A 20,490-nucleotide genomic window follows, 5' to 3' on the forward strand; every position below is an offset into this window, starting at 1 on the left:
CACAAATGTGGCTTGTATGGGAGAGTTGCAAGAAAAAAGCCACTCCTCAAGAAAGGCCACATGCAGTCACGACTGAGCTTTGCCAAAATGCACCTTGAAGATTGTGAGGCAGATGAGACTACAATTTAATTATTTGGCCTCAACACCAAACGATACGTCTGGCGCAGATCCAATACAGCTCACCATCCAAATTCCTCCAGTAAAGCATGGAGGTGGTAATATCCTGTTATGGGGTGTTTCTCTGCAGCAGGGACTGGAGCACTTGTGGAGTAGATTGAAAAATGCCGTCAAATGCTTGAGGAAAATCTGCTGCCCTCTGTCAGAAAGTTGTCAATGTTAAGAAGGTTTACCTTCCAACATGACAATGACCCAAAGCACACAGCAAAACTGAGCACACAGTGGTTAAAGGAGACAAAGGTGAATGTCCTTGCATTCAGTAAATGGATAAAACAAAAACTGTGTCCGTCTTCATTTCAGGCTGCAAAGCAACAAAATGTGATTATTTTAAAGGGGGATGATTATTTTCTATACCCACTGTGTGTGTGTGTGTGTGTGTATCAGAAACAAAGGTTTTTATTTTATTTTTTAAATATTATTTTAATTTACATGAAATGTGCCACACATATCACAAATGGCTAGTAATCCTACACTATATCCGAACATTTCCATAACAATGCAAATGTCATGTTTAGTTTTTACCTATTTTTGCATATTTCTGTGACGCTGACCTTTTTAAAAACAAATTCTTCTTGGAATGATGCTTGAGTGACCACTGCTGTGACTTTCAATGTATCATATAGACTACTTAAAGCTTTCTATTGTCACTATATGTTTTTATTTTATCTTAACTTTAAAAATAAGATGGTCATGGCAAAACTGAGCACACAGTGGTTAAAGGAGACAAAGGTGAATGTCCTTGCATTCAGTAAATGGATAAAACAAAAACTGTGTCCGTCTTCATTTCAGGCTGCAAAGCAACAAAATGTGATTATTTTAAAGGGGGATGATTATTTTCTATACCCACTGTGTGTGTGTGTGTGTGTGTATCAGAAACAAAGGTTTTTATTTTATTTTTTAAATATTATTTTAATTTACATGAAATGTGCCACACATATCACAAATGGCTAGTAATCCTACACTATATCCGAACATTTCCATAACAATGCAAATGTCATGTTTAGTTTTTACCTATTTTTGCATATTTCTGTGACGCTGACCTTTTTAAAAACAAATTCTTCTTGGAATGATGCTTGAGTGACCACTGCTGTGACTTTCAATGTATCATATAGACTACTTAAAGCTTTCTATTGTCACTATATGTTTTTATTTTATCTTAACTTTAAAAATAAGATGGTCATGGAATCATGAAAATGAAAGTTTTAATCATGATTGTGTCAAAAAAAGTTTTAAATATTAAAATATAATCATAATTTAATATATATATATATAGATTATTTTGTATGAGTCAGTTACAGCTTGGCAGCTGTAGAGAGCTTTGCTGCATAAATAAATAAATAAATAAATAGGATTTAAGGATTAAAAATTAAGTTGAAATTAATACAAATTAAGTTAAAAATTAATTATTTTATTTTCCTATTGTTATATTCATTCATTCATTCGGTTTTGGGCCTCTATGGTAAAAGTTCATTCATGTAATCAAATCACTGTCCAAAAGAGGCTACTTACAAAATGAATAGCAATTTTACTGACATTCTAACATTATTTAAACTCAGTACTACATGTGTTTTACACAAGCTTCTGATTAAACCAACTGAAGCAGATACATGCACGATAGAATCTGGGTGCTCATTGAACAAATAGAATGCAGCTAAAAATTACTAATACAATTATAAAGTAATTATATATATATATATATATATATATATATATATGTGTGTGTGTGTGTGTGTGTGTGTGTGTGTGTGTCACACACACACTCACTCACACACACACACCCTCACACACACTCACTCACACACACACACACACACACACACACTCACTCCCACTCACACACACACACTCCCACACACACACCCCCACACACACACACACACACACACACACACACACACACATAATTACACAATTATATTATATTTATATAGTACAACTACATTTGTATGTAGCTTGGCTGCCAATACGATTTTATGAACTAAATCATCGGAACCAAAAAAAACTAAATTGCGTTTCCTCATCGGCCTATTTTGGGGTTCGTACCGTTTCGTTCACACGACAGTCTGGTACATGTAGACACGGACGTCACATCTCTTTAACTACTACATTACAAAAAGAAGATTAATTAGCTCTTTTGCTACATAGTTACGTCAAATAAGTCGAAATTGCTATTTAAACTAAGACTGCTTATTCATTCATTTGTAAGTTGGCTGTCTTCAGTCCAAATACAGTCAGCTATTATTAGTCATGATGTGGTTTTATATGTAATGTTACTGCTTTATTAAACACTAAAAAACGTTAGCATGGTAAATATTCGTTTTGAACATTAAGAAACTGCTCTAAAAGTGTTGCAAGAACAGCCATTATAATAAGATGTCCAGCGCTCAATAGTGGTGTGTGGCAAGCAGGCATGTCGGAGTCCGGGCACAGTCAGCCCGGATTGTACGGACAGGGAAGGAGGAGGAGGAGACGGCGAGACCGAGACCCAGGACCACCGGGTCAAAACCTCTCCGGCCCCAGTCGGGATCGAGACTATGTTCCCCGCGAGCGCAGGGTGAGATTGTGTGTCCAAACATGCGCTGCTCACCTAAACAGCATTTAAACATGGGTTTTGAATGATGACCTCAACATATAATGCTTCAGTGCAGAGATTTTCTGTGTTTTAGATGCCAAATATAATCTTTGTGCGAGGGACCCCCATCATAACATTTAAAAGCTACTGTATATATTTTTATTTATAAAGACTTATACTGTTAGAAATATGTCTTAAATATAAAATTTCCTTTCTAGTCCATGGAAATATTAAAAGATTTGCTTCTGTGTCATTTTATTACTCTACTGTTAGATGTTTGTTTGTTTGTTTACTCTTTTTATTTATTTTAATACATTTTTTAAATGATTTAATTTCATCCAAATTTGTATTTAATGAATTAATTAATTTTAATATTTGTATTATTTATTTATTAAATTTTTTTTCATAAAGTTTCCCTGGACCCCCTAGCACTGCACCCTTGTGGGAGACCCTGGACCCCAGTTTGAAAACCCCTGCTTTAGTGAGTGAAATGTTGAGCTGTATGATATTATTATCATGTATTCTTAGGATGGAAGTGAGGAACCTGCACCTCTTCTACAGAAGACTCCCATTATTCTTTCTAAACCTCCTGGAGAGCGAGTAAGTGTATAATTTGTGTTCATCCTACACAGGCAAACAATTCAAGTGAACGTTTTATTCTTGCTTTGGTTTGTTTTGTATATAGTATATATAATACTGTCTTTATTTGATTTCAGTGCAAACCAAGTGCTCCAGCAAGTGGAGCCCCATCTTTGGAAAAGCCAATCATGCTCATTAAAACCAGAGATGAAGGGGGGGAACCTGGGAACACTCCTGATGTGGCTCCTTCAGTCTCAGGTGCAGGATCTGCCAAACTAGAGAGGGAAGGCCAGCGGCCGACCCAACCTGTGTATCAGATCCAGAACCGAGGCATGGGCTCAGCTGCATCCGGTGGAGCTGTGGATCGTCAGTTATTTTCTCATGTTTTGCTCCTTAACTTATCTTTATAATTAATTACAGTGGTAGTTGCAATGCAGAGTTTTACACACGTAAACTTAAAGGAATTGTTCAACCAAAAATGAAAATTTTCTAAAAAATTTACTCACTCTCAGGCCATCCAAGATGTAGATGGAGCAGATAGGTTTAGTAGAAATTTAGCATTACATTACATTCTTCCAAATGTATCCTCTATAGTGAGTTCAGACAGCTAATAAAAATATCACAGTAATCCACAAGAAATCATCACAACTCCAGTCCATTAATTAATGTCTTGTGAAGCAAAAAGCTGCATGTGTTTATTAAACAAATCCATCATTAGGACATTTTTAACATAAAATCATTGGTGCTGGTTCATCCTCTATCCATAATATTGCTTTCTACAATGAAGAAGTTGTTTCATCTGAATCAAGAGAGAAATATGCACATATAAAGTACTTTTCGCTTGTTTGCAAGCGAAAATAATCCAAAATGGTAAACAAATATATCTGTGGATTTTGATGTAGGTCAACAGGATGGACATGCTCACTTATGTTAAAAAACCTTAATGATGGATTTGTTTCTTACAAACAAAGCTTTTCAATTCACAAGTCATTAAATAATGGGCTGGAGTAAATTATTGTGATTTTTTTTATCAGCTTTCTGAACTCTCATTCTGATGGCACCCATTCACTGCAGAGGATCCATTGTTGAGCAAGTGATGCAATGCTACATTTCTCCAAATCTGTTGAAGAAATGAACTCATCTACATCTTGGATGGCCTGAGGGCAAGTACATTTTCAGTAAATGTTTGTTTTTGTGTGTACAGTTCCTTTAAACCCTTATTATGTGTATTTTATTTTTCTGTGATGAACTAATCATCATTTCTCAGCATGTGATTTTCAGCTGTGATTGGCCAGACTAAACTCCTCCCCCCTGAGAAGATGAAGCACAGCATTAAGCTGGTGGATGACCAAATGAATTGGTGTGACAGCGCTATGGAGGTAAGGGCATATTGTTTTCTGTTGATAATGTTATGTTTTGAATTTGTTGCACTTTATAAGTGCATAACAGTCAGGTGAATATATGCTGAATGTGTGTTTATTATGTCTCAGTACTTGCGAGACCAGACGGATATGTTAGTAGTGGGAGTTATTGGGCTACAAGGCACAGGCAAGTCCACAATCATGTCTCTCCTGTCTGCAAACAGCCCTGAGGAGGACCAGAGGTTAGTCCATCATCAGCATCCTGATTTTGTATTTGTTACCACCAATTTATTTGCCTTTCCACTTCATTATTATTGCATTTCACCCAGTGACGCTCTGTTAAACAGGGCGTATGTATTCAGAGCTCAGGCGCAGGAGATCAAGGAGAGAGCTGGGAATCAGAGCAGTGGAATCGATTTCTACATCACTCAGGAGAGGGTCATCTTTCTGGACACGCAGGTCAGCCTGTAGGGACGCACAGAACAGTGCTGTTTTCTGTTTCTCATGTAGTTTCTTGATAAACTAATAGTCATTTTCATCTCCAGCCGATTTTAAGCCCCTCTATTTTGGATCATCTCATTAACAATGACCGCAAGCTTCCACCGGAATACAACCTCCCGCATACATATGTAGAGATGCAGGTGAGTTCAAGGCAATGATACAAAACACTCTATGCCATGTACTATTTTACAAATAATGTTGTGTATTAATATAACATAATATTATGTATTAATAATTACTATATGCCATGTATTCATATTAATAATTGTCACATAGACTTTTACAAATATTATTCTATAGCTTATTTGTCATGTACTATTTTGCAATATACAAGTAATTCTACTTCACAATACATTTTCTGTAGTTTTAAGTAAACTGAATTTCTCCCTTTTTTCCTCCTATTTCCAACTGTTTGGTTTAGTCTCTGCAGATCACTGCCTTCCTCTTTACCGTATGTCATGTTGTGATTGTTATTCAGGACTGGTTCACTGATATCAACTTATATAGGTATATCATTTATATATTTAATTACATTTTAATATGCTGTTTTGGTGCACAAGAATTATTCATTTTGTACACAAAATATATTACTGACCCCAAACCTTTGAATGGTAATGTGTATTTATATTATATACTTTAACTTCAGTTGTCATAGTTAATAATAAATAGACAATAAATTATCTTAGGCATTACAGATAGTCATGGTCACAATGTAGGAAACTAAAGGCTCTGTGTGGCATAAAACTAACAGCTGTGTCTATAAGCAGGTTTCTGCAGACTGCTGAGATGCTGAAACCCTCGACTCCATCTGCCAGTCATGACAGCACCGGCTCCTCAGGGGCAGATGATGCCTCTGAGTATTATCCTCACATAGGTCAGAAAACTATTAATGGTCATTATTATTCCTGAATCATTTACTGAGCTATAATGAGCTATCATGATGTATGAAACTGCTGGCAAACGCTCACAGGTTTAGTTTTGTATAAGGCTTTAATGCATGTGTTTTCATTCTGTTTTCATAGTGTTCTTGCAGAACAAAGCGAGGAGGGAGGAGTTTTGTCCACGAAACCTGAAGAAGATGCATATGGCAATAGACAAGCTTATGGCCCATTCCCACCTAAAATATAAAGGTCAGTCCACTTGACATGACAGTAAACATGTTCATAAACCCGACGAGATTTGGTTTTCAACTGATTGACTTGTTTTGCTTTCTTCTGTAGGCACATTATCCATGCTGGATTGTAACATATTCCCAGGGCTGAATCGAGATTACTTGGAGACGGAAGTCAATCTTTTCCTCTTACCTATGATGGAGAATGATGGAGAAGATGCTTTGACAAGAGCAGGTCAGAAAATAGTTGTTGTTAAGCTACATTTGAGAACTGTAGCATTATTTCAAGGAACTAGTTAAAAAAGTGAGTCATAACTAAATGTGTTCCTGAAAGTCTTGAGACATTTCTATATGTGTGTGTGTGTGTGTATATATACAGTATATATATATATAGTTCAATACTGCTGTTTATTACGTTTTTGATAATGTTTATCAATTGTATGTTTAATTTTTGTTTTATTTTATAGCTCATATTATCAGAGAGGTCATGCAAATATCTCTTTAAAATGACAAAAATTATTATGGACTTTTCCATGATTCTCCATTGTTCTTGATGAATCTACTAACTGAAGATGCACTGGGTCTGTATCTTTTGTGCACCAGGTTCAGTTCCCCCTCTTTTCTCTCTGCTGCCTGGGTACAGAGGTCACCCCAGCTTTTCTTCACTGGTTTCTAGATTCCGCAGTCAGATCCTGGCTATGTCCCGCAGTCAGCTCTCACACACAATTCTCACTGAGAAAAACTGGTAAGGCACACCCTGACACCATAATGCTTCTGTTCTTCACTTTGGAGCTGAATTCTTTATGTACCCTTTTTTATTTCAGTTAAGAAAGTATTAAACAACATTATTTCTATTTATCTATGTACATTTTAAGATAACGGATTACGTTTTTACAGGTTTCACTATGCGGCAAGAATTTGGGATGGTGTTAAGAAATCATCTGCACTCTCTGAATATAGCCGACTACTGTCATAGTCATGATGGTCTCACAATACCTGTGAGTTTATTGTTAAAGAGGACTGGGCTCCTGCTCAGATGATTTCAGACAGGATACAGTTCTCAAAGGGAAGATTGGGCCACAGAAATGCTGTAGCACAATGAGGTTTAACCATCTTCTTCTGTGAGGTCTGAATCACAGCAGCGGAGTGCTTTGCGGTTTGGGAGTTGTGCATGAGTTGGTTGTTCTATGAAAATTAGGTGCCTCCCAGGGTCCATCCAGTCATGTGTTAAACTCATTGTTATTGCAAAAAATAATATGCAAAGATTCAGTTATGTAAACATTTTTTTTATACAGTAAAAATGTGCAGAAGTCTTTGGTTTTCATATTTTATTCAGCTGATGTGAATAAAATGGTTTGACAGCACACATTGCTTTTCAGATACGTGTTTGAACAAAAACTTGTAACTTAGGTGCAATTACAGCATGAATATATATATATATATATAAATATGTATATGTTTCATGAAATAAAAAAAAATAAAAAAATGTAATTCCATCTTTATTTGCTAGGTGGTTTAATTTAAGACATCCATCAATATTCCATTATTCAATTTGTTTGTACTATTTTGGAAGATTGCTAAATCATAATCAATTATTGTTTATTATTAGATATTATTACTGAGATATCATAATTACAAGATTCAATGTACACTGAAATGTAAAATATATAGGAAAAAATATTTGAAATAATTTGTGATTTGTTTGTTTATATAGATGTATTGTTTATTAAATCTGTTTCTGCAACATGGCATCGATGAATATATTGTAGACTAATAAAAGACACCTGTAACGAGAAATATATATATATAAATATAAATAAAAATGTTGCGCATGCGCAATGCATAGACTTGCTGTCCGGACGAATTTAGGAGAAGGACTCGCGCGTGCGTACATGTTTGGGGGAGGAGCCAGCAGCAAAACACGAAAATTATTAATGAAATCATTATATTGTAAGTATACGCGTTTGTAAGGAAGACTTTCCCGTTTTCAACTCCTTTTACATACCATAAAAGGTGTGAGAAATATGCTACAATGAAAGGTCTGGCACTAACTTGTATCTTGCCCTTTGAAATGCCAGGTTGCTTATACAGGTTAAGAGATTTTATTAATTATTTAATAAAGTGAGATTGTCACCGTACCTGACATAACGTCACTGTTATGCTTAGACAGAGAAAAACACACAAAAAAAACTCTTAACTGCACAAACACAGACCACACCCTCTAAAGTTCCTGGAACAAGATTCAAACTGATTTTATATTGTATTGTATGACACTGAGATACTGTAAGTTGCACAAAGTACGGCAATGTATGTGTATATGCAATGCGTATTTAGACTGTAATACTGTCGCACCTTTTTTGTGTGCTGGTTACCTATAGGTTTTTTTTTTTTTTTTACTGTTTAAGCCTGAAGAAGCTACACAAGAGTTGTCATGGAAATCTTACCATTTGAGGAGATGCAGCATTGCAGGTGTCAGAATACAGCTGCAGCAAGGTGGTGACTTGTATTCAACAGTATGTAAGTGGTGCAATGAATTCCCCCTACATGTGAAAACACATCTCAAGACTCATCTCTTTCAATTAACTTACATTGAAATGACTTTTTGAATTGCATGCTTGCCATCTGTTGACCATCTTAGGCATGCACATGAGCAATAAAACATGCAAAATAGGCCTGGACTTTACATGTCTTGTTCTGAAGTCATTTTAGATTTTTTTTTGGTAGTGGTATTATTTATATATGTTTAGGGATCTATTCTAATATTTCTGGTGGATTGCACAGTCAGAAAGATGGTTCCAGTCTTGCTTTTAGTGCCAATGTGCCCATAAGCTAAATGTTTAGACCTGTTGCTCCAGTGAGACTATCATGAAAACTGGGTTACTCTGGTAATATATTTGTATCATTTTCATTAGGAAACGAGTTGACAAGAAGTACAAATATTGGTGAATATACACTATCATTTGAAATGTTAGGGTCAGTACGATTTTATTTATTTATTACTTTTATTTAGAGATGTTACATTAAAATGGCCAAAAATGACAGTAGCCCCTCACTGCAAAACAAAGATCCAGGGGGCGTGGTTGGATCCACATCTAGGGGGTGGAGATGGGTGGGTTTAGGGATCAGGGGGTGGAGACGGTATATGTAAGGTGGGAGGAGTTGGATCTGGATCCAACCACGCCCCCTGGATCTTGTGTTCTGCAGTGAGGACCATCTCGAAAATTATATTAAACACACTTACATTGTTACAAAAGATTTCTATCGCTATTTTTTAAGCTTTCTATTTACCAAAGAATCCTGAAAAAAATCACGGTTTCCACAAAAATATTAAGCAGCACAACTTTTTTTCAACAGTGATAATAAATAATAAAGGTTTCTTGAGCAGCAAATGTGCACACTAGAATGATTTCTGAAGGATTATGTGACACTGAAGACTGGAGTAATGACCGCTGAAAATCCAGCTTCAACATTAGAGGAATACATTACTTGTTAAAATATATTAAAAGATCCCTAAGTTATTTTAAATTGTATGAATATTTTAAAATATTATGGTTCTTATTGTATTTTTGATAAAAAAAACAAATGCACTCTTGGTGAGGATAAGCGACCTTTCAAAAATATGAAAGAAAAAACAAAATCCTTCCGACTCCAAATTTTGAAAGTAATAATATATATGTATTAACTTATAGGCCATCCAGACAACTTGAGATAAAGTGAAAGCATGACATCATGTCCTCCCTGTTTTCTGCTCTTTTATTAAATCTACACAGAATAAACTACCAGTTTTCACAATAATGTTTTCTTTGTTTTAGGGTTATTACAACATCATCTCTACACCTCTCCATGGTTTCTCAGAAGACTCCAGTAATGAGGATGCCTGCATAGCGCCACTGGCGCTTAACAGTGAGGAAGGATCCGTGTGCTGTGTTTGTGGAGACAAAATTCCCTTCCTGAATAAACTGATAGAGCACTTTAAAACGCACAAAGCCGAGGTGTATTGCTACCTGTGTTGGACAAAGTTTGGACGTGTAATGTCGCTTGGCGTTACACTTAAAAAATGCCCATCCAAAGCAAAGATTTGTGTGTGGAATCTGTGGTGCTCTCTTTAGGTGCACGTGGCATCTGAATGGACATATGGAAAAGCATCAGAAAGACACCATGGAGGTAAAACATGTGGTGAAAATGGAAGAGACAGATGAAATCGGCATCAAAGAGGCCATAAAATACACTGATATGAGAAAAAACACCTTGAGGGATCATTCATATTGTGTCTCAGAGCAAGTAGCTTCGAATGACACTTGCAATGCCACCCAGAAATGCATCGACAATGATGACAATGACAATCAAGCCTCACACATCAAAACAGAAACCGAAAGATTTGCTTTTATTGATAAACAAAACGACACCTTCAGCTTTTCCTTATGCCCCTTGAGTCAATCAGAGCAAGAGCATCTAAGCTTTAGACTGAAGGAAGAGAATGATATTGAGGATGGACTCGGAGAAACTGCAGCTTGTGAGGTGGCTGCAGAAGAGGAAATTGGACTGACGGAGGATGACGAAAGTACCGACACTGACGACGAGGTAAATCCTGACTCACTACCCCCTGGTGACACGGTGTACATCCCGGATGTGGACTTGAGTTCAGACCCTGATGACAGTGACTCAAGAAGCAGCTCATACGACCGTCACCGAAAGAAAAAGAGACGGAAAAAACAGACTCCCGACAAGAAAAGACCTGCAAATAGGAGTCTAGAGTCAGTCGACATTGCAGAGAAATTTGGGTTTCAGTCCGATTCTCCCTTTTGCTGCTATGGCAAATTTGCTCATTTGGAGAAGCACATGGACGATTGCAGGAACAAACTGAGGCTTGCTTGTTGCCTGTGCAGCATGGTATGTGAGAGTGAAGAGTTGCTGCTAAAGCACATGACCGAGAAACACCCCTCAGCTGGGTATATCTGTGCATACTGCCACAATGTTTTCCTTAGACAGAACAGTTTCAAAAACCATGTCTGTTTGAGAAGACCAACAGGCAGCATGAACTTGCCGGCCACCCCGGTAACCCAGTTACCTGTCGTGCCTTTATCCGACAGCAGCGTTCAAGTAAGAACTTCTGCCCCTGCTTTGTACACCAATCAAAACACCATTAAAATTATCAAAATAACTCAGACAGTGAACAAAGTTTCCACAGCCCCTGATCCTACACCTGCGGTGACCACCTTGGGATCAGCCGAAGCTTTAACGCTGCACCAATTGCTTCAGGCAACTCCTGTGATTCCTGCTAAGGTGACTGATTTGGTTCCACAAGTTGTGGCAGTGCCGCAAACTCTTGTCAGGCCCCATTTCCCTCCGATTTCTTGTTTCCCTCGCCCGAAAGTTCCTGTCCATTTATCTTCGGTAGTGCGTCCCTTGATCCCAAATCTGGCCAGGATGACTCTTCGTATCCCTACCCCTTCCAATCCACCTCTTCCAACTCAAGTAGTTGTATCCTTCTCACCCACTGTGAACGTCTTTGCAACCGGGCTAGTATCAGCCAACAGGCCTGTTCTGAGACAAATGCCTCCGGCTAATATTAGACCCCTACCTGCAAACATCCCACTGATGACCTCGGTCACTTGTCCTACCCTGGTCAGCACTCTTATTGGGAACAACCAGCCACAGATCCCTCTTGCCCAGGTTAAGGCTCCGTTACAAATAGTGGCCATGTTTGTGAACCGAAACAGGGATTTGGCTCTGCAGAAGCGACTCAAGCAGAGTTGGCGCTCAAAGACCATCTTCCCCTGCCGTCAATGCGGTGCCGTCTCGAGACAACCATCGCTGAGGGTGCGTCATCGCTACTTACACCGCGGGTCAAGGTTGTACAGATGTCAGTGCGGAAGGTCGTTCCAAAGGCAGCTGCATTTGCTGAGACACCAGGTTCAGCATGCGGAGTCAGTCCGATTTGTTTGTGCACGGTGCGGAAATACATTTGAAGGGGCGCATAAATTGACCTGGCATAAACAGAAGCATAGAAATGGCAGGCGGTGTGCGAAGAAGAAATGCAAGGTGGCTTTTGACTGTAGCTGTGGACAGATGTTTACAAGGCCATCTGCACTGTTGTGGCACATGCTTAAAAATTCAAATCTTTCGAAACACACTCGAAAAAACTCACAATCTGTCTCGGTTTGAATTATTTGTGTAAATGAATCACACATAAGATTGAAAACTCACCTTTCAATCGACTGGGTCAATTAACTGCCCTAATTGGTCTTTGTACAGTGTTTGTATTATGTGGTCAGCGGTGATGTGATCTGATTTTTTTTTGTAGACTGAAGACTTTGAAATTTAAAAACTAAAGTCTATAGCCGTAATAGCACAAATAGTAACATTTTAACCCCAAAGATAAGTTTTGTTTCAGAGAAATGTGATGTGAGCATTGGTATAATTTATCTTTATAATTTATATAAATAGATTTTTGTTCTCCGTCATAAGATGGATGCGACTACTGAAAGTAAAACTCATTTATTAATGACCAAAGAAAAACACTTTTTTTTTCTTCATTTTTTATAAGGGTTTTGTGTCATAAGGCAATGATTCACTCTAACCCATTTGTAATAAAAAAAAAAACATACATAAATACTCAGAGATGTGTTTCTATGCTTTTTTTTAATAGCTTTCTCATCATCATATAGTTGGGAAAACACAAAGCCGATGAGATGGCTTCATCAAAATGTGCAAAAATAATGCTGTAAACGTTTTTCTGTCATTTTCTCCTGGCATTTTTATGTATATTTCACAATACAACATGCAAAACTGAATTCCTGATCAACTTATCTTGATTCTTAAAGCGCTAAAAATGTTCTGGTTTGCTCCTGTCTGTTTATTTTAGTTCCTGAATAAGCAGCAACAGTTAATGATTGGTCAAATAATGACCTGACCTCTTTTCTTATTCACATTGCCCTCATATAATCATTATACTGCATACACATCAAGGTATTGAGTCTCTTGAAAATTATTCATCCCAAACAATAAAGGACAAGCACAGCCTTAACCAGAACGATGGCCAAACATGCAACATACTTTTATCCACCAGGAGGAGATACCAGAGAGGAATGATAGGCTCTGTCTTAAAGAACTTAAATACAGGCTTGAGCAATAAAGATTTTTTCCGTTACACCAGTATTCTGAAGACCATAATACGCAAAGCAAAACCTTTTCATGGTGTTATTAGAGCCACCACATGCCGTTATTCAACAGATGCCCTGTCAGGTTAAAGGGCTGATGGAAATTCAAGTCATTCACAGATTTTTTTATTGGGGTGCTGTGGGTGCAGGTGGTTCAGCCTGATTTAGGGTCGTTCTAAAAATATCAGTGTACAAGGGCAATAGTCTGTGAGGAAGTCTGGCTTACCCTTGACAGCTAACTACATGACTTACTCTTTGACTTACCTTTGTAAAAGTTGCCAGCAATTTACGGAGACCTTCATCAATGTGTAGTGACCAGGTTGTACGCACATTTAAATGTAACTGGGAAATAGTCTATCAAATTGGAGTCATAAAGTTATTATCATGCTGCTCAGCACGATTCATCCCAATTCTGAGATGAACATCTGAACTTCAAATGTTTTCTTCAGTTCGATAATGACTAACTTCCCCAGTATCAGGCAAAAACAGGAACAATAGAAAGAATGATCATTTTTTAAAGTTTCACATTCCTTCTGTGACTTTCACACTGATATAAATCAAACTGAGGCCTGTGTGATTGTGTTAGAAGAAATCTAAATTTGTTCCTTTGTGTAACACCAGAATCTCATAGTCTTGGTATCTATCATGAACTGAAACTCTAAATCAGGAGTCAAAAGTTTAAAGTAACCAAACAACCTTTTCCCAAGTTCATGTTTTTAGCATTGAGGAAACGTTCATAAATACACATGACAGAACGTCTGTTCAAAATAAAACTGTCTGCTGTGTTTGTTGCTGCTCTTAATCCCTTTGTTCATCATAAAGATCCTCCATCAGTTCAATAGGCTTGATTGAAGAAAAATTAGAAGATGAAGACTACATAGCCTTCAAAAGAGATGTCACAGGTTACCTGTGTAGAGATAGAGCCAGACTTTAATGCAAAAAACCTACTCGTTTAGGTCAAGCACATAAACACTGTTGACAGCATTACCTGTGGTCCAGTCTGCGGTGATTTAGTGCCTGTGTGAGCAGCTCAGAGGTGTTTTGAAAGGAGCGTCCCAGCTCGTCCAGCTTCTGCTCCATGGAGATGATTCGCTGCTCAAGCTCATGGTAAGAGCTGTTCCAGTTTGCACTCAGATCGCACATGATCATCTGCATCTGTTTGAAGACAAAGGTCCATTTCCAGATATTTCCAGCTATATTTCATGAGTGAAAGATGATTTCCCCCCATATTAAGCACATCAGTAATTAATAAGACACTCAACATTTGGTCAGTTTTCTCACTCAAAATATTTAAGAGACATAGTTTCTGAAAGATCAAGGTCTTGTTTTTCTTTTTATGTGCACAGCCTTAAGTATCACACAGGACACTGTCAGACTTAAGGTAGCTTTTACAGAGGTTTTTATGGTTTTACAGAATATTTATATGTCTGGGTTAGGTGAATGGCTCATTTATTCAGGCAAACTGACCTAGACACGAGTCTGATGTATGTCTGACTTACCTTCGAGAGATCCACCATCTCACTGGCATAATCCCTTAACTTCCTCTGCTTCAATCGCAAGTGACGAAATCTAGTCGAGACAGGAAATAAATGAGTTATATTCTGGTGCAAAGGTTTTAACAGAACTCTAGTCAGCTTGGTTTCTCTAGTAATATTTAATTCATTGACACTCCCTGGATTTGTCAGAAATGTGGTCTGTGACATGATTAAGGATATTATTAGTTTTCAAATTATCATTTTCTAGCTTTTTCAAAGAAAGTGATTTTATCACTTGATAAGCCTCTTTTGTACATACATACAAACATTTCTCATACAGACATACATTAGTTCTATTTATAATTAGTATAACTGAATTTTTTTATTGTATATGTACATAGTAAGCGAACAAATTAATATTATTGAAACCTTTCTGCATTCATGTAGGTTTTTGAGGTCATTTCAGAGTTAAATTCATGATTTTCGCTTTATTTTGTGACCTCGAGTAATGAACGTTTTAGTAGTACATTTGTTTACTTTTTGAAATAGGCCTACTGGCTGATGTCTCTGAATATGCTGTATCCCAAAAAAGCAAAACGGAAATCAGCTTTTGCAGGGGAACCATCAGCAACTGACGTAGCATGCAGAAATGACCAGTGTCCATGTGCAAAAAGGGAACAGACCGAAAAACACAAACCAGAATGACTTCCTAACTGTTTGGTGGTCTGCTTGCTGGCATGCTGTTTTAGCTGTCCCTGCAGCACCCACTTTCTTTCCAGAGTATTTTTGGTGGTTCTGCTAACTGTAAAACAGGAAGTCAGAATCCCTCCACCCTTACGGCCATCCACAGTTACTCACAGATCTCATACATGCACACATGGAACATTCTAAGAGCCAGATTCCTGTAGTCATTAACGATGTTAAACGCTGTGGTGTAAATTCAGACATCACAGCTTCCTATTCACTGGTCATAAAGGAACTGCAGCCAAAGGGGGCAGCCAGCTGAGCAGCTCTCCTCAAACTCAGCCCCTTATCTGCAGGAAGATGTCAGGACTGTAAACAATAAAGTGGTCAACAATCAGCTGAGAGACAGGGAGCTGCCATTCTCTCAATGACCACAAGATAAACAACCACAAGACCACATTTTATCCAAGCTGCTTCGCACTGCATAATGTGATCTCTGTGGAACTGACATGTCATGTATGATTTTATTGAAAACGACCAAGTGGAATACGATCAGTTCCCTTAAAAAAATGCAGTGTTCTCTTGCCATGGGCTTAAATAGTAAAATATTCCAAGTGATGGTCCAGATGTTTAATTGGTTAACTGTTACATGAGTTTGCTCATTGTCATATCTAATGTTTAATTTACATATTAAATGTTTAATGTGTTTTTCAGGTATAAATGTATATAAACATTTATGTATGATAAAGAACACATTCAGATGCTTACTACCTCAAGCAGCTCATCAAAGCTATTTGCTGAGCTGCTTGAGGTATAGTAAGCATCTGAATGTGTTCTTTATCATACATAAATGTTCATATACAGTGGGTACGGAAAGTATTCAGACCCCCTTAAATTTTTCACTCTTTGTTATATTGCACCTGAAAAACATTGTAAAGACTTCTGTTTTGTTAATAAGTGTGAAAAAAATTCACAAAATGGCATTAAAAATCATCTATTCCTTCAAAGTCCAATATGTAAAATTACATAAAATACATATTTTACCAAAAAAAAAATATATATGAAACTTTATAAAGTATTTAAATTAAAATGAAAAATCTGTAATATATATATATTTAAAATATGAATGTAAATAATTTTATTATTTAAATGTTTTATATATATATATATATATATATATATATATATATATATATATACATTATAATTTAAAATAATAATTCATTTAAAAAGATGTTTAAATATATATTTGTTAAAAAAAAAAATTATTTCAACTGCACAAAATTATTTTATGTCAGCTGTCCACAGACCCTCTGCCTTTCTCTTCTAGTGAATCTAGTATGACGTGTAATGGTTGAATGCAGACTGTAATGGATCACTCACACACGGATGGCCTCCAGCAGGCATCTCTGGTGATGATGATGCTCTCCACTGTTGTCCTTTGTATGGGTGGTGCGATGCAGTAGCCAACATTCTCTTAGCACATTGGCTGCTGCGTGCCGGATCTGTGTCACAGAGAATTTGATTACAGTAATAATTAATCCATCCATCATCGCTTTACAATGATAGTCTATTGACAGTCTGCAGGCCATTCCTTAAGTAAACAGTTGCATGTTTACATTGTTCAGAAGATAGCTGATCAAATACTGCCTGAAACTACTGTACAAGTTGCTGTCTGTTTAATTACACTCAGTAACTATAATATGATTATTTGTGATGTGATTGTGCAAATGACAAATTACAACATAACAGAGTATTACTAGAAAATCTGGACAGGATGTAAGGAAACTGGTGCAGTTTATTAAGGGGGCGGCCTTGATGAAAACAAAAATGGAACAACGGGAACGGAAGGACAAGTAATGGTTATTTTGAGGGTGATTTGAGGATGAGAATAGCCATCATAAAGTTATATGTGGGTTACGGACAGTCAAGGGCTTTTTTTTTCAATCACACATTCTGCTTTCTTTGATTCTATTATTGTCTGTGTGTCTTCCAGTTAAAGACCTGCTCATAATGATGTCACAAGCTGCCTGGCAATTTTGTGTGTTTGTGGTTATTAATAGAGTGTCCAACTGTCTTCCTTTAACGTATCATCAAGGTAAATCATTGCAGGACCTGATGAGTAGGACCTGTGGCATGCACGCACACACACACACACACACACACATTCAACAATAGACCCTGTGACAGGATATGGCTTTTGCCAAGTTAAAAACATAGGTTCAGACCTTCATGAATGAAAGGAATATTCTGGGCTCAGTTCAAGCTAAACTCAATCAACACCATCAGTGGCATAATGTTGATTACCACATGAACTATTTCCACTTGTACTCCTTAAAAAAAAATCTAATCAAAATACAGTGTGGCAGTGCAGTCTACAGTGAGGCAAACGCAATAAAAGTAAATGAGGCCAATTTGTAAACATTAAAATACTCACTATATGATTACTATTTAATACTATATGTATTAATATGATTTTAGTGTGAAAAACATTGGTTACTAGCACCCGATTTCACAACTTTCTTATTACAACACAACATCAGAAACCATAAAATGACAGAAAAATTATTGTAACAGCTTTACAGCTATAAGTGCTTTTATAAATGTTTTTAATTTTTTTCTTCAAAATTGGGTCACATTCACTTCTATTTGAAGTTCGCCAATGTAATGAAAACTAATAATAATTTAAATAATATATGTAGTTTTATTTACTTTGTATATAAATTGTATATTTATAAACTAATATAATATATATAATTATATTTTTATTAAATTATATTTTATAATTTTGTAATACATTAAATATTGTATAAATTAATAAATTAAATGAATAATTAAAATAACATTAATTTAAAATGTGATTAAAAAAATTCAGCTGTCCAAAAGTATTTGTGTCAGCTTCCCACAGATCATATACAGATCATTTAAAAAATGATGGATGTCACAGCCACACCAGGCTCATCCACCAGAATTCTAATCACCAGCATTCTAATCAGTCACACCTGTACAGATCATCTCATCACCTAGCCAGCACTATAAAAGCACACACTTCTCACTGCCTCATTGTCTGGCCTCCCTTGTGGATTAAGGACTCAAAACGTATGCTCTACTTACCCATGATCTTCTACTTACCTCCTTCCAAGATCTTTTTCATCTCCCCTGTCTTCTCCAGTGTCTCCCCCTATCTCCTCACTCGAATCCTGCTATACTCACCTGTCCCCAGCTCCTGGCAATCTCCATCATCTCATTAATTCTGTGTGTGCTCTCCAACTCTGGTAAAACAAGGAAAACATCATCTTCATTAATTCACCAAAGACTGTCTATGTACTTGAACTCACCTGCCATTATCCATTGCTACAAAACTGTTAATAAACACACCTGTTGGGTTAACGTTCCATCTTGTCTCAGAGTCTAGTATGACATAACAGAAGACCAGACCATAACAGCATGAACCCGGCAGGTGTGGATCCCTTCCAGGAGCTAGTGGCTTCCCTCCGCAAGGTCCTCAGCACACTCGTTCGCACTCCCACTGCACCACCAGCACCTGTTTCCTCACCAGCGACATCTTCAGCACCCATCTACAGTGCCAGTCCCATGGTCAGTCCAGCGCCCTACTCTGGCTCGGAGGATGAATGCAAGAGGTTCCGCCTACAGTGTTCGCTCACCCTAGAGGTGCAGCCGCATTGTTTCCCAACGAAAGAGCTAAAATCTCCTTCATTCTGTCTCTACTCTCAGATCGAGCGCTCCAGTGGGCTGAATATCTATGGAAGCAAGACGGACCAGCAACCCATTCACTCAATGCCTTCATTGCTCATTTCCAAAAGGTTTTTGAAAGACTGGTCAGAGATTCCTCCATTGGTGAGCAATTATACCATCTTCGTCATGGCAAAAGCTCCATTCAAGAGTATGCTCTCCGATCCAGAACCTTAGCAGCTTCTTGAGAGCTTTATTTAACTGTCCATCTGAGTCACCAACCGAGTAATGGGCTGTATGGAGGATAATCAGTACCAAAAACCTTCTCTTTTCCGCCAGCCAGAGGATCCCAGTTCTCCAGAACCTTGCAGTCCATGCAGATCGACCAAATCTGTTCTTGGCCGAGCATCAATGTTGGCTGACCCAGGGGTTATGTTTATATTGTGGCCAGAGTGGACATATTTTACAAACATGTCCCATCCATCCTCCTAGACCCATGGTGAATGTTGTTTCCTATTCTCCCGTTAATATACATCCACTCACCACTATTGTTCAGCTCACCACTCTGTTACAATTCATGCCATCCTTGTCTCTGGGTCAGCTGGCAACTTCATCTCTGAGGACCTATGCAACCAACTTCAGCTTGAGAAAATGTAAACCACATTCAATAGAAGATTCAATCTATCACTGGCGGTCCCCTTGGCCGGGGAAAAGTTTGATACTGGTTGGGTTCACTCCAGCTTCAGGTTTGTCAGCTACATAACGAGGACATCTGCCTGTTGGTTCTGGAGAACTCTACCACTGGGATCATTCTAGGGTGTCCCTGGCTCGTTTCACATGACCCTTCCATCTCGTGGTCCACCGGTGAAGTCCTGAAGTAGGGCAAGGATCGTTTCTTCAGGTGTTTCCCACAACTGCCTCGACTAGTCTCCCCGACTCCAGTTCTTCCTCTGAACTCCACCTTCATTGAGAGCCCTATCGAGAAGCGATCCATGGATATTGCATCAAGTTATGCCCACTTTAGAGACGTTTTCTACCCGAAACAAGTCTCTCAACTACCATCTCTTAGACCATGGGACTGTGCCATCGACATCCTGCCCAGTGAACCAGTGCCCAGAGGCAAGGTATATCCTTTCTCCATCCCGAATAGAAGGCCATGGAGGAGTATATCGATGAG

General features: G+C 37.8%; 3 protein-coding genes across 6 annotated transcripts in view; 2 read left to right on the forward strand and 1 right to left on the reverse strand.

Annotated features, from left to right (window-relative positions):
* The first annotated feature begins 2,225 nt into the window (after window positions 1-2,225).
* Window positions 2,226-7,717, forward strand: LOC107570844 (protein SMG9-like). Of its 3 annotated transcripts, none has more exons than XM_016257124.1 (14): window positions 2,226-2,378; window positions 2,586-2,731; window positions 3,278-3,349; window positions 3,466-3,694; window positions 4,610-4,707; window positions 4,819-4,931; window positions 5,037-5,148; window positions 5,235-5,330; window positions 5,612-5,697; window positions 5,958-6,064; window positions 6,213-6,320; window positions 6,411-6,536; window positions 6,905-7,046; window positions 7,199-7,717. In XM_016257124.1, exons 2-14 carry the CDS (start codon window positions 2,588-2,590, stop codon window positions 7,275-7,277), a joined length of 1,512 nt encoding a protein of 503 aa, XP_016112610.1. In that variant the 5' UTR covers window positions 2,226-2,378; window positions 2,586-2,587; the 3' UTR covers window positions 7,278-7,717. The 3 variants fall into 3 exon arrangements, with proteins under 3 accessions (XP_016112610.1, XP_016112608.1, XP_016112611.1); XM_016257125.1 differs by having other exon boundaries at window positions 2,227-2,243; XM_016257122.1 differs by having other exon boundaries at window positions 2,226-2,731.
* Window positions 7,718-10,179: 2,462 nt separating this feature from the next.
* Window positions 10,180-12,774, forward strand: LOC107570841 (uncharacterized). Its single transcript, XM_016257116.1, has one exon. It carries the CDS (start codon window positions 10,436-10,438, stop codon window positions 12,464-12,466), a length of 2,031 nt encoding a protein of 676 aa, XP_016112602.1. The 5' UTR covers window positions 10,180-10,435; the 3' UTR covers window positions 12,467-12,774.
* Window positions 12,775-12,833: 59 nt separating this feature from the next.
* The window catches only part of LOC107570842 (intermediate conductance calcium-activated potassium channel protein 4-like), a 28,169-nt gene continuing 20,512 nt past the window's right edge, over window positions 12,834-20,490 (reverse strand). Inside the window, exons 6-9 of one of the 2 annotated variants that reach the window (XM_016257117.1) lie at window positions 17,004-17,125; window positions 14,961-15,030; window positions 14,450-14,616; window positions 12,834-14,368 (exon numbers count right to left, since the gene is read on the reverse strand). In XM_016257117.1, coding sequence (XP_016112603.1) covers window positions 14,365-14,368; window positions 14,450-14,616; window positions 14,961-15,030; window positions 17,004-17,125 — 363 coding nt within the window. In that variant the 3' untranslated portion in view covers window positions 12,834-14,364. Of the gene's footprint in view, window positions 14,369-14,445; window positions 14,617-14,960; window positions 15,031-17,003; window positions 17,126-20,490 lie in introns of those variants that run through there. The other variant, XM_016257118.1, reaches the window with a different exon arrangement.

The sequence above is a fragment of the Sinocyclocheilus grahami genome, unplaced genomic scaffold, assembly GCF_001515645.1.
Source record: "Sinocyclocheilus grahami isolate Dianchi unplaced genomic scaffold, SAMN03320097.WGS_v1.1 scaffold1511.1, whole genome shotgun sequence".
NCBI classification, from domain to species: Eukaryota; Metazoa; Chordata; class Actinopteri; order Cypriniformes; family Cyprinidae; genus Sinocyclocheilus; species Sinocyclocheilus grahami.

Excerpts from the sequence above, each read along its gene's own strand:
- LOC107570844 (XM_016257122.1), top strand. The coding sequence starts at position 2,588 with ATGTCGGAGTCCGGGCACAGTCAGCCCGGATTGTACGGACAGGGAAGG. Across the intron at positions 2,732-3,277 it reads ATGTTCCCCGCGAGCGCAGG|GATGGAAGTGAGGAACCTGC; the intron begins GTGAGATTGTGT and ends ATGTATTCTTAG. Across the intron at positions 5,331-5,611 it reads ATACATATGTAGAGATGCAG|TCTCTGCAGATCACTGCCTT; the intron begins GTGAGTTCAAGG and ends TGTTTGGTTTAG.
- LOC107570841 (XM_016257116.1), top strand. The coding sequence starts at position 10,436 with ATGGAAAAGCATCAGAAAGACACCATGGAGGTAAAACATGTGGTGAAA.